This window comes from Dreissena polymorpha, chromosome 11, assembly GCF_020536995.1.
Source record: "Dreissena polymorpha isolate Duluth1 chromosome 11, UMN_Dpol_1.0, whole genome shotgun sequence".
In the NCBI taxonomy this organism is placed as follows: domain Eukaryota; kingdom Metazoa; phylum Mollusca; class Bivalvia; order Myida; family Dreissenidae; genus Dreissena; species Dreissena polymorpha.
The window spans coordinates 49,032,683-49,046,815 of NC_068365.1; the positions used below are offsets into that span (position 1 = coordinate 49,032,683).

General features: G+C 35.7%; 1 protein-coding gene and 1 long non-coding RNA gene across 3 annotated transcripts in view; one reads left to right on the forward strand and one right to left on the reverse strand.

The window, feature by feature from the left end:
* LOC127851827 (mannosyl-oligosaccharide 1,2-alpha-mannosidase IA-like) overlaps positions 1 to 14,133 on the reverse strand; it is a 51,861-nt gene that overhangs the window by 15,160 nt on the left and 22,568 nt on the right. For both annotated transcript variants that reach the window (XR_008035980.1, XM_052385755.1), the window contains exons 4-8: positions 8,425 to 8,519; positions 7,231 to 7,354; positions 2,851 to 2,944; positions 2,254 to 2,369; positions 1,057 to 1,165 (exon numbers count right to left, since the gene is read on the reverse strand). Coding sequence is in view for 1 of the 2 variants with exons in the window: in XM_052385755.1 (XP_052241715.1) it covers positions 1,057 to 1,165; positions 2,254 to 2,369; positions 2,851 to 2,944; positions 7,231 to 7,354; positions 8,425 to 8,519 (538 nt within the window). In the remaining variant the exon portion in view is untranslated. The remainder of the gene's footprint in view (positions 1 to 1,056; positions 1,166 to 2,253; positions 2,370 to 2,850; positions 2,945 to 7,230; positions 7,355 to 8,424; positions 8,520 to 14,133) is intronic.
* LOC127851865 (uncharacterized) lies at positions 6,518 to 12,834 on the forward strand. Its single transcript, XR_008035994.1, has 3 exons — positions 6,518 to 6,654; positions 7,239 to 7,345; positions 12,193 to 12,834. It is a non-coding gene; the product is annotated as an uncharacterized LOC127851865 (long non-coding RNA).

Genomic DNA, 14,133 nt, shown 5'->3' on the forward strand with positions numbered 1-14,133 from the left:
GACATAATTCTGTTTAATTGCCAAGATATGGACCTTAGTCAGTAACCTCCCATGATGATCACAAAGTTTCCATTGAATACCTTTAATGGTTGCACAGATATGTCTGTATTACTTGACCTAAATTTTATCCTGCACTCAAACCTTAATCGGTCTCTTATAAGTACACAAAGGGACATAATCCTGGGTTAAAAGCTGGTCACAATTATCAGTTTTGGTCAGTGAATGTTCATAAAGACCCTGAACAAATTAATATGTTAAGTTTTATTTCAATAACAGTAGTAGATACACAGATATGGAGTAGATGCATACAAACCTCAAATCTGGGAATAATTCAGAAAAGTTGCAGATAAGAGTTATAGCACTTGATAACTGAACTCAAACACTGACCCCAAACACAAGTGTGAAGCTTTAATTGAATACCTGTAGCTAAAAAGTGATATGGAGATGATGAACGTCTACTTGAACCAAAGCACAACACATTTGGTTGAGTAGTAAAGGTCATGGTATTCTGTGAAAAATTGAGCTAAATATGCACTAACTTCAAGTTTTACAAACAAGAGATGTGTTTGTCGGAAACACAATGCCCCCTACTGTGCCGCTTTGAAGCCATATATTTGACCTTTGACCTTGAAGGATGACCTTGACCTTTCACCACTCAAAATGTGCAGCTCCATAAGATACACATGCATGCTAAATATCAAGTTGCTATCTTCAATATTGCAAAAGTTATGATTGACCAAGGTTTAAGTTTTTGGACAGAATGACAGAGTGACAGAATGACAGACAGATATGCCAAAAACAATATACTACCGATCATTTGATCCGGGGCATAAAAATTTATATTAGTATCAGATGGTACAGGGTAAAGGGTTTATGCAAAGTCCTATATCTGAGGCAACTTCCCCAATTACTATCCTTTTTTAATGTAAAATCACACTTTTTTTAGGAATTTTAATGCGAACATACAGGAAAATAATATCTCAACAAATCATTAGTAAGGCTTAATTTAGGCCCCAAAATTGACCCTTAAAACTGCATAGATGACATGTCAGTTACCACTGAAACAGCCAAGATGGTCCAGTTTTTGCTCCAGTCTGCCAGACTTGTACTCAGCGATGTACTTCAAGCCTCCAGGTGATGTCTTGATGAGATTCTTCTCTATGGCCTATAACACAACAACTGTTTTCGATAATCTTGGCAATCAGCCTTACAGGGTGTTAATACAGCCAAGCTGCTTGCATGGTAAGTGAGATGAAGTGTAAATCTTTGTTTAATGTAAGAGGAGTTAGACAAAACATGCAATATGTTGTCTGAAAAGGTTGCAGAAATCACTGACAGATTAATTTAAGATGAATAATCAACAATTATGAAGTTTTGCATATGCAGAAATCTTACAGATGGAGAAGCTTTGATAAAACAAAGCAGTCCAAGGTACAGCTATAGCCTCCACCAAATTTTTTTTACCTTGAATTCAGGACCTTAACATTAAGTTAGCACCACTGACTCATGACTTTTGAAAACCTTAACTTTTCATGAAAATCTTTCAAGGGGAATTGGGGATTAAATCAATTAATATAAAAGACAACCTAAATTGGGGGCATAAGCAATTATCAGAATGCTCACAATTTCCGCTAAACCATTCGTAAGTATTGAGCATTTGGTAAATTCTAGTAAAAAGCAACATCTGCCACATTATGATTAAGAACAAAATGATAGCTGAAAGCAAAACTGAGCCGTACAATTATTGGACTCATTAACCCTTATTTAACCCTTTCCCACTCAGAACCTAGGTGAAAATGGCCATATGTAACCAGCATAAAACCAGAACAGCCTGCAAGTAACTGTTAGCTTCTCATCAGTATCTTAGGATTGGAAATGAAGCCTTTAAAACTTAAATCTAGAAAGAATAGTCTTAAATTAATTGAGCCGCTCTCTATGAAAAGGGTGTTATATGAATATGCATTAAGTGTTGTCCCAGATTAGCCTGTGAAGTTTGAACAGGCTAATCAGGGATGACACTTTCCACATAAACTGGATTTTTGCTAAGAAAACAAGAAAAATATCATAAAAGCGGAAAGTGTTGTCCCTTATAGCCTGTGTGGACTGCACCTGCTTATCAGGGACAACACTTTACGCACATGCATTAAACCCTGTTTTCACAGATCATGGCCCAATTATATTTTCTGAGGAACAACACATTGGTTTAATGAATAATCTGAGAGCTTCAGGGTTAAAATAAGCAATATGACTTACGTCTACAGCATCGTCATACATCTTACGGCTCACAGGGTCCGTCTTGCCAGACTGTATCCACATCTTGAGCAGGTATTCATAGAAACTGTCCCCCAGTGCACCAATAGCAGTATGGTCTACAGGTTTAACATTAAATGTTATCAGGGTTAAAAAAAATTACCAATCTATGACTTCCAAGTCATCGACACTTTTGAATGAGAGCTTATATATAGGTTTAGGTGAGACTTTGAAATAAACACTTATAAATAGGTGTGTAGAAAATTGTTGTGTCCAAAAATTAAGTTTGAACAAGGAATTAATTAGGATACAACTATTTGAATTTAACATGTAGATTTCATAAATGATGGAAAAAATCAGGACCACAACAAAAATCATTCTAGCAATTAATGCAAAATAACAGTGTTTGAAATATTGTGGTTCAACTAAGCATAATGTGTATGCAGTCGTTGTAATATGTGCAAAAATTGTTTTAACACATGTACTGTGCATGCTATTGATAAATTCATTTTGAAGACAGCATACTGCATAGCTTTTTATTACAAGCTGTATTGTATAAACATGCAAAAATAAAAAGAGCAGAAAAAAAGTGTGACTTACGTTGTCCCCACTTGCCAGTTTTTGGATTGATATAGTTGGGGTAAAGTCCCATGGGTTTCTCAATCTCATTCATGAAATTTCGTATCTTGTACACCTGTATAAAAAAGACACCTATATATACTAGAGCTTTGTCACAGACGTGACGAATACCCCCACATGCCGCATTGACACATAATATTTTGCATGTCGTCTTCACAAAAAACAGCGGACACCATGCTCAATTTTAAAACGCACTAAGTGACCCCGTGACTTGTTTTTGACCCTGCATGACCCATATTCAAACATGCCCTAGACATTATCAAGATACAACTTCTGACCAATTTTGGTGAAGATTGGATAAAAACTACTTGAATTAGAGAGCGGACAACATGGTGAGGTTTAAAACACACTAAGTGACCCGTGACCTAGTTTTTGACCCGGCATGGCCCATGTTCGAACTTGACCTACACATCATCTAGTTACAACTTTTGACCAAGTGTGGTGAAGATCGGATTTAAACTACTTGAAATAGAGAGCGGACAACATGCTCAATGTGTAAAACGTACTTAGTGACCCTGTGACCTAGTTTTTGATCCGGCATGGCCCATTGTCGAACTTTGCCTTCAGGTCATCTAGATAAAATTTCTGACCCAGTTTGGTGAAGATCGGATGAAAACTAATTGAATAAGAGAGAGGACACCATGCTGAATGTTAAACAAGAGCAAAGCCTTGCGGGTGCAGACCGCTCATCTATTTTCTTTTTAAAGGTGAAGGGACTCTCAATTTAAATCACAAAGGAGGGAGAAGTGGAGTGAAGAGGGGTGTATAGTGTGGAGGTGTGCATTTATTACATTATCTTCCAAAAATGCGAAAAGAATAATAAAAATAAATATATGTGTTTTTTAACCGTTTCAAAAAAAAATAAAATTGGGGGGTGGGGTGGGGGGGGAGGGGGTATAGTGTGAGAGTGTGGTGGTCATTTGTGAGATGATCTTAAAAAAAAAAAAATTAGGGGGGGGGGGGAGGGCACGGGCGATGGTTTGGGTGGAGTCTATTGTGGTATGTCAGGTAAGAGTAGTTTTGTCAAAGTATCAATCAAATCTAATCATAAATAAAGAAGTTATGGCAATTTTAGCAAAATTTAATAATTTTACAATAAATGTACCTTGAGAGTCAAGGTCATTCAAAGGTCAAGGTAAAATTCAACTTGCCAGGTACAGTAACCTCATGATAGCATGAAAGTATTTGAAGTTTGAAAGCAATAGCCTTGATACTTTAGAAGTTAAGTGGATCGAAACACAAAATTTAACCATATATTCAAAGTTACTAAGTCAAAAAAGGGCCATAATTCCGTAAAAATGACAACCAGAGTTATGCAACTTGTCCTTTTACTGTCCCCTTATGATAGTTTGCGAGTGTTCCAAGTATGAAAGCAAATTCTCTGATACTTTAGGGGTAAAGTGGACCAAAACACAAAACTTAACCAAATTTTCAATTTTCTAAGTATAAAGGGCCCATAATTCCGTCCAAATGCCAGTCAGAGTTACATAACTTTGCCTGCACAGTCCCCTTATGATAGTTTATAAGTGTTGCAAGTATGAAAGCAATAGCTTTGATACTGTAGGAATAAAGTGGACCTTAACACAAAACTTTACCAAATTTTCAATTTTTTAAGTATAAAAAGGGCACATCATTCTGTCAAAATGCATGCCAGAGTTATCTAACTTTGTCTGCCCAGTCCCCTCATGATAGTAAGTAAGTGTACCAAGTTTGAATGCAATAGCATTGTTACTTTCTGAGAAAAGTGGACCTAAACGCAAAACTTAACCGGACGCCGACGCCAACGCCGACGCCAAGGTGATGACAATAGCTAATTTTTTTCTTTCAAAAATAGATGAGCTAAAAACGCACTAAGTGACCCCGTGACTTAGTTTTTGACCCGGCAAGGTCCATGTTCGAACTTTGCCTTAAGATCATGTAGATACAACTTCTGACCAAGTTTGGTGAAGATCGGATGAAAACTACTTGAATTAGAGAGCGGACAACATGCTGAATGTTTAAAACGCACTAAGTGACCCTGTGACCTAGTTTTTGACCCGGCAAGGCCCATGTTCGAACTTGGCCTAGACATCATGTAGATACAACTTCTGACCAAGTTTGGTGAAGATCGGATGAAAACTACTTGAATTAGAGAGCGGACACTTAATACGGACCGACAGACAGACCGACAGACAAGTTCACTCCTATATACCCCCCTAAACTTCGTTTGTGGGGGTATAATAACAGTCTATCATGTGTTAAGAGGCAAGTCAAGAGAAGTGGTTAAAGTGGCTACTTAAGGCAATTGGCTGCCTAAGGCAGGCGACCATGTTCTAAATTGTTGTCAGCTGATAGTATCATCCTCATTCAAAGAAACAAAGTCGAAAATTCTGATATTCTTGTAGTGTCTAAAGTGATATATTTGTTATGTACATATTTATATTACACTTACATTTACATGTGTTTAATTAACTATAGGGAATACCATGTTTAGCTTAACAAACCTACTTTGCACACAAACATCATTTTAATTCAAGCAACCACAATCTTAGCATCTCATCTTTAATGGAGGTCAAATTAAACCACATTAAATCATTTACATTATAAATTTAAAGAATCAGCCATTATTATTCAAAAGCCAATAAATACTCAAAATCAACAAATATTTCGAAAAATAAAGTTAACAAATAAAAAAGCTATGTTTCTTATAGCAATAGCCAAAATTTAACAAGGTTTCACAAAAGCCATTTAAGAAAACTGTCCCATACCTGGAGACCATGTTTGATCTCCAGGAACTTCCACCAGTTGTAGAATTAATCACAGATATCATAAGAACAAATTACCAGAACAAGTTTTGCAAAGATTGGACAGTAAATGTGACTTCTAGAGAGCTAACAAAGTTTTACTAAAGCTATACAAGGAAAACTGCCGCGCCCCCTAGAAGCCCAGGGACTACCCTACGGGCGACTATGAGCGATAATTTCGCTCTTACGCCCGAGACTTCGCCCTACAAGCCCAGAAAAGCGAAGATAAAGTCGCCCGATTTTTTTTTTAGCAAACATGACCGGAAAAGCGAAAATCAAGCCGCCCGATTATTTTTGCTAAGGCGTGCTGCCGCCCGCAGGCGATAAGCAAGTTTATTGTTTGTTGTTTATCTAATGGTGACACAATTTACCCCCCGCACGGATCGTTAATTGACCGTGACAAAGCAGTCCCCTTAATATTGGTTGCTATAACAACACACTCGTGCCTCTTCGCGCGTGCCGCAAGTTGTCTACTGATTACGTGATAATTGATTGACCATCCGATAATTGCAGGTTTTTGGCAGACAGCACAGTTAAAGAAAGTCGGCAAAAATAATTTAAGAAAAACAAACTTGATCAAAGGTCTATAAATTGCGTAGATCCACTATAAAGTCCAGCGAGTTTTGTCAGTTTGTTAATCCACCAAAAATTACCAGTAACACCCATCTTATATAAACTGGAATCACAGTTCATTTTTTATTCTATAAGTCATAATACTACACATAAATATTAAGAAAACAAATTTCCTCGATTAGATATAAAATATCCGAGTAGAATTAAATTCCTATGTCATGACCATCAACATTGCAAATGGCGGACGAATTGTAACATTACACCCGCGTTCAATTCAAAGCTGGCGATTCACATGACAAGTAATGGAGATTCAATAATGGAGAAAGCATTAACTGGATTTAACACACACTTGATAAGGTTTATTAAACCAGATAGCTACAAGGAAAATTTTGATTATTAAAGTAAACAGGTAAGGCATTCTTAAGTGAACATATTTCGGACATGTAAAGTATACGGATAAACAGTAATAGATATACATGTACTAGATGTTCCATGCATTAAGATTATGTTTTGTTACAAAAACAGTCATAGGGGATGATGATAATATAATGATGATAAATATGTGATGAAAAGGTGCTACCGGTACAATTTATTAAATACTTAAATGTGTTAAATGACTTAAATGTGTTATGATGAAGAAGATTTTAGTGAGAATTTATTGTTTTTACAAATAAACATAGTATAATGATAAAAATAATAAAAGTTGTAAAATAAACACGCTTTGTTTTTGATATTGTTTGCACAAACGTTTCCCTGATTTTCCAAACTTCTCCCTGTTTCAGAACAAAGGAGTAGTCACTTCTCCCTATTTTTAAGGCCTAGCATAGACCCTGGAAGCCATGGTTTTCAACAGACCTGAATCAATTATGAGCTTGGCCAAGATATCATTAGAACAAATTTTCTGAGCAAGTTTCAAGAAGATTGGACCATAAATTTGACTTTCAGATTGTTAACAAGGTTCGATAACACAATATTGCTGGCTTACCTTTTCAGCAAACACTCCATTGCCGGTGACGTTGGACAGGTAGTCCCACTCAAGGTGCATGGAGCCCAACTCAGACAGGATGGAGGAGCCACCTGATGCCCAGCCCCAGTTCCTGGTGCTGCCCCTGAAAATTAATTAATGTCTGTGCATAAAGTGTCGTCCCAGATTAGTCCGCACAGGCTAATCAGGGACAACACTTTCTGCTTTAAGGTATTTTCGTTTTAAAGTTCCTGGTGCTGCCCCTGAAACTTGGTGGACTTATGTTAGACTTTAGACTCTCACTGGGAAAATTGGGTTAAATTCATGTCCATAAAGTGTCATGCCTGATACACCTGTGCAGTCTGCACATTAAATAACATTAAGCCTTAACCAAAAGTATCAAAAAAGCTATGCATCAGAAAGAGGTAAACAATGGCAGTAGGTCACAATGGTGTAGTGGATATGGTGTCCGCCTAGCAATCCAGAGGTCAAGGTTTCAATCTCCACTGTGGGAGCGTTCTTTAGATATCCCCCATAGACACCAAGAACTGGTTCTAGTCCCAGGAAATGGACTCGAAAGCGTTTCAAATAATCCTTAGGCTATCTATGCGATCAAGCTAAAATGAATAGGCTTAGACTAAAAAATCGAGTTTGTCGAAAATGAACGTATACGTCTAGAAATCCTACTTTCGGTTTTAAAAGCGGTACCGTTTGGAAAATAATAAATTACTTGCTAATTAGGCTATAGATTTAATTTCATCTATCTCAATTAAAATATATCTGGTGGTTACAAGGTAGAAATCTGTCTTTTTTGCGCTTTAAAACTTAAATATAATCCCGTTTGTCGAAATGGATGTTTACATATAGAAATCCTACTTTCGTTTTAAAAAAAAAATAACAAAATTAAATTACTTGCTCACTAGGCTATAGATTTAATGACAATTTTGCACACTTTCAAATTGGAAATATATGTATTGATTAACATGTACTTCATTTCAAGGTGTGTGGCACTAAAGAAAGTCTATTCCTAGCAAAAATCTAGTTTAGGCGGAAAGTGTTATCCCTGACAAGCCTGTGTAGACTTCACAGGCTAATCTGGGACAACAATTTGCCCACATGAATGAAGTCAATTATCCCACAGCTATGCTCATTTATTTCACAACGCTCTGCTCAGTGTTGGATACTATTTTTGACAGTTGAGTATACGTGACTTACGTCTTGATGTTAATCATGGCATATGGTATCCCAGTAGGGGTGTTGAACGCTGGCAGTAATTTGTCAGCCACACTCAGTGCCTTCTCTTTGAACATCTGAAAATAAAGTTGAACTTTCTTTACAATTATCACATATACGTTGAATAATTATTATCTGTATATTTTCACAGTTCTAAAAGCAATAGTTGCAATAATCCTAAAACAAAAGTGGTTAAATACTGTCTGCTTCTACTTTGTATTAGTGGTGACTTAACTCTTTGCATGCTGGGAAATTTGTCGTCTGCTAATAATGTTGCCTGCTGAATTTCTAAAAATAGCATTTTCTTCGATTTTTTTCAAAGAATACTATCAGAATAGCAAACAGTTTGGATCCTGATGAGACGCCACGTTTGTGGCGTCTCATCTGGATCCAAACTGTTTGCAAAGGCCTTCAAAATTCGGTTCCAGCACTGAAAGAGTTAATGAGGTATTGAGCAGCAGCTTACACCATGTTGTGCATTCAATATCCAAATCTGGCATATTTCAGAATAATGTGTTTTGAAGCAATTGTATAGATACTGTATTTTGGCTGAGTAGAAAATATGCTCTATGATTAGATATTATAGTGTGTAATTTTTAAGTAGTATAAATTTGCAAACATTCTGATGATCATTCAGCTGAATTAAATCCACTTCCATCGCATTTCAAGGGGTCAGCGGATTGTGATATATCCTGGCCACGATATGACCTGTCAGGTCATTCATGCATATTGGCACTCTCGAATTCAATACATATTATTTACCTGCCTACTTGGATTTTGTGTTTTGATCATATGTTATACATCATCACTATATTATATTTTTTCAATCTTGTATAATTAAATGTTTAATGCCAAAAAGAATAGCAGAGATTTATTGTTCACATACAGTTAACAAATTCCAGCTATAAGTAAACACTTCTCATGTATTTCGTACAAATCCTTTGATCTTATTATTTAAAGTATGAAACAAGAGATGTGTTTGTCAGAAACACAATGCCCCCTAATGCGCCGCTTTTTTTTACCTTTGACCTTGAAGGATGACCTTGACCATTCACCACTCAAAATGTGCAGCTCCATGATATTCACATGCATCCCAAATATCAAGTTGCTATGTTCAATATTTCAAAAGTAATTGCAAAACTTTACTGTACGGTTAAAGTTTTGGGACAGAATGACAGACAGAAAGAAAGAAAGAAAGAAAGACAGACAGGCCAAAAACAATATACCCCCGATCTATCGATTGGGGGGAAAAAATATAAATTCATAACTTGTACATGTCATTCATCCTCTTGGAAGTGTGGGTTATTTTTTTGTAGAAATACACATGAGTGAAAATGTACAATGAAGGCGCACAAATTTGGACCTAACTGAATTAAGTTATGAAATCAGATTATAGAGAAAATTAAACTCATGAAAGAAAATGTGGTGAATGGTCCACTATCCATACATTGGAATTAGTAACGGAAGGGATTAAGCGAATCTGTAGTGTATCCCAATATTCAAATAGTTTGCAACTCTGATATTTGTATTAATTGTTACTTTCTTAAGATTGCACACTCTACTTATCAGAACAAAAAATGAACCAAAAAAAGCTTTCTGTAGATTAAATAAATAATGAGAATGTACACAAATTCATAGGTAATGAATCCTTTAGTACAAATTTTCTACAGCAAGCTATTAACCCATTTATGCCTAGCGTCTAGAAAAAAGGCCTCGGCAAACAGTGTAGACCCAGATGAGACGCCTCATCGGGGTCTGCTCTGTTTGCTTTAAGGAATTTCTGTAAGAAATAATCTAAATATAGGTATAAGTATACCAGACATCCCTAATTTTGGAAATAAATTGATCCAATTTAGAAGGATGTGAGAATCCACTAGGCATACATGGGTTAATTAATGTTTCTGTGCTGTTGTACAATGAGACAGGTGCAAGCAAGAAAAACCTCACTCAATAATGTTTCTGTGCTGTTGTACAATGAGACAGGTGCAAACAAGAAAAACCTCACTCTTATTTTGATGCACACAAAATATATACAAGTCTAGCTCTGTGGAAGCTGCATTTAATACATTGCGTAAAGTGTAATCTCAGATTAGCCTGTGCAGGCTTATCAGGGACAACACTTTCCATTTTAAAGAATTTTTTCTTGTAAAAAGACTTTTCTAAACAAAAGTCCAGTCTCAGTGAAAAGTGTAGTCCCTGATTAGCCTGTGTTCACTGCACAGACTCATGTTTGGCAATGCTTTAAGCACATGCATTTAGCCCTGTTTACCACAAGCCAGGCTCATTTTGATGTACAACAACATTCTTTTCCAACAATCATTGGTGTTCATTTGCTATTATGATCTCAGCCACATAGAAATCAACAGACAAGTTTCAAATATAAACACAGTATGATTTTGTGAGTTTTTGAATAAAAGGATCGAGTTTTCATGCAAAGCTGATAATAATAACAGCAAAATGGCTGTTCAATACAAAAACTCATGATAAAACAATATTAACTTCATATCATACATCAGCAAAAAAAGGACACAAACTTTATGAAATCTGGGTAAATAACATCTTACGATTACAGAACATGCTTGATTTGAATATTTCCAACCCTTGAGATGCTGGCAAATATTTGCTTTAAATACATGTTCATGACTCACAATGTAAACCACTGAAAATGAAGTTTTACTTAATTCCTCATTCAAGTGCTCTGCACATTGTCTGGTTTTATCTTCAATGGGTTTATAGTTAAATGGACTCATAATAATTGTTTTAAACATCAGAACAAATGAAGTGTCATTTAAGAAGGAATCATGTTCGATCTTGTTTATTCAATATGTTACAATTATTATTATTCAGAATGTTGATAGCTGACCAGCATACATGGCAGACATTAAGCAACTCCTGGGTGTACATTGTCCAGGGTAATCATGGAACTTAGGCTGGAAATCCATGGAAGAACATGGAATTCCATGGAAATCCCTGGAATTTGAAACAATTTCCAGGGTTTTGTTCTTGAAATGTCCATGAAATGTGGCCTTTTTTCCAGCATTTTCTAGCTTTGGATGGAAAAGCATGGAAAAGGAATGGAAAACGCTGGATTTAGGCTGGACAACCATGGACAATATTTCCAGATAACATGGAAAGTGGAACATAGAATTTTTTAAGCATGGAAAATACTTTAACATTTTCAGCTGACCCTGGAAAAAACTTAAGACTTTTTAAGAGGAGAAAATAACTTATAAAATGCTACATATTTTATTCAAAGTGAATCACAGTTTAACAATTTACACAACATGAATAAAACATAAAACAATTTGCATAATTAAATTACATAAAAAATTATATAAAATACACGGAAAGCAATACAGAAAAAAATATCATTCAAAATAGTGCAGCTAAGTTCTTTCTTATATTCTAAACAATACCTTGAAATACATGTAAAGATTTATGATGAACTAAAATTTTCTAAAAATCTGATCACACAATTGCAATATTAGACTTAACATTGCTGTGTACCAAATGTCATTTTATTACAATAAGATCCCTTTGTTATGATAGATTGCCTTATTACAACACTTAAAGTACATGTAAATCTACTACATGTATGTATTTAACATAATTATCTTTTAATTTTGGGTCTTAGAGTAAACTTGATCAATTAAGGGCTGTATGAAAGTTGAAAATTGTCCAGTTAATGTATCCCTGTTTATCAGTAGAGTTTTGTTGTAAGATGTTTATCTATTATGCTTTTTCTTTCAGAGACCATGCAGAAGCAGTACAAGGTCAAATCTGTGCAAGTGCGAGAGAAGATCCGCGGCCTACTGAAATCCAGCAAATTAAATGAAAAGTTTAATAAATGATGGGAGTTCTATACTAAAAACAGTACCCTGGTGCTCATGTGTACATATTGTGACATAATAGCTTAAAATAACTTCTGTGTCAAAACATGTTTTAAGAATTGCCATTTATCATTGTTTCTTTTGTTTCTTGGCATATAGTTTTTAGCTCGGTTGCTTTCGGAGATAACCCGAGGTATTGTCATAGCCAGCACATCGTGTCGTCCGCAGTAGGCGTCCTGCTATTACCTTAACATTGGCTCTAAAATCAAAGTGCTTCCAGGTCAAAGGTCAAGGTCACTGTGACCTCTAAAAAAATATTCTGACAAGCTTTCATTTATTCTCAAAACTGCACCCGCAGCCGAGCGTTGGCACCCGTTATGCGTTTCTCTTGTTTCAAGGTTTGTGACTGTACATTACTGGACTTATTTGTATTGTTATGGCTTTGAATACACTTTTTGAGGGTACTATACTGTTATTTTGCTTCTTTTTATTGTTTAACTAAAGACAGGCGTGTTCTTCTATGTAAAGGCAAGTTTTTTTAATAATGGACCTAGAAGATTTGTATGCATGTATTCATTTTTGTATACCAGGAATTTATTTTTCCTTTCCAGGTGACCATGGTATAAGCTGGACAATTTTCCATGTTATACCAGGCAACCATGGAATATTAAACATGGAAAACCGTTTTCCAGCCAGCATGGAAAAAATACCGTCCGAATACTCCATGTAATCTGGAAAACCATAGAATTTTTTCCAGGGTTTTCCAGATAACATGCTGCCTGGAAAACCCTGGAAAAAAATCCATGGTTTTCCAGATTACATGGAGTATTCAGACGGTATTTTTTCCTTGCTGGCTGGAAAACCCTGGAAAATGTTCCAGGGTTTTAACTTGCAGGCTGGAAATTGTTCCAGGCTATTTCCACATAACATGGACAATTTTCCACCAGTTTTTTTATATATAATATTGACGCTGGATAAGGCTGGAAACTTAGTCCCAATACTCCAGCCTCATATTTTCCATGGATTTCCATGGAAAACCCTGGACAATGTATGCCCGGGATGACATGTGTTTATAGGATTTTTTTGTCTGATTATATACAGTTACAGATATGTGTTTCATGTTTAAGACGCTTTCAATTGTATATAACAACAACAAAACTTTCCCTGGATTAAACCTCAATGGACTGAAACACTGTTATAAAAGCTATACTACCCATATCTTTTTACCAAAGGTTTTGTACAATCATTTAAGTACAAGCCAAAGATAAGATATTGCAAAAAAAGGATTGATGAAGTATCAAGAAAGGTGGTTTTCCTGTAATAGAACAATAATGGTGTTAGGTTTAAGTTCTGGTTTCTTTTTCGGACAATCATGCAATGTGGTTCGAATGAATGTAAAGAAAGCTATTGTCAACATAAAATCACTTTTCAGAAGAAGGAAAGTTAATTTGCTAGCTTGGTGGTACAGAATTGAGTATATTTTGTAATACATATGTTGTTTGTCACAATTGTTTAAATACATTTGAATATATTAAAGTGTGAAAGCACTTTGTGCAATTATAATAATACAATACATTGCACGAGGGTACCAAACATATTATCCTTAACTCTTTCAGTGCTGGAACCGAATTTTGAAGGCCTTTGCAAACAATTTGGATCCAGATGAGACGCCACAGAACGTGGCGTCTCATCAGGATCCGAACTGTTTGCTATTCTGAAAATAATCAAAGAAAATGCTAATTTTAGAAATTCAGCAGACGACATTTTAGCAGACAACAAATTTCCCAGCATGCAAAGGGTTAAAATTAAATACATAGATTCAGTCCAGATACACCACTTGCTTCCACATGTAACGAAACAC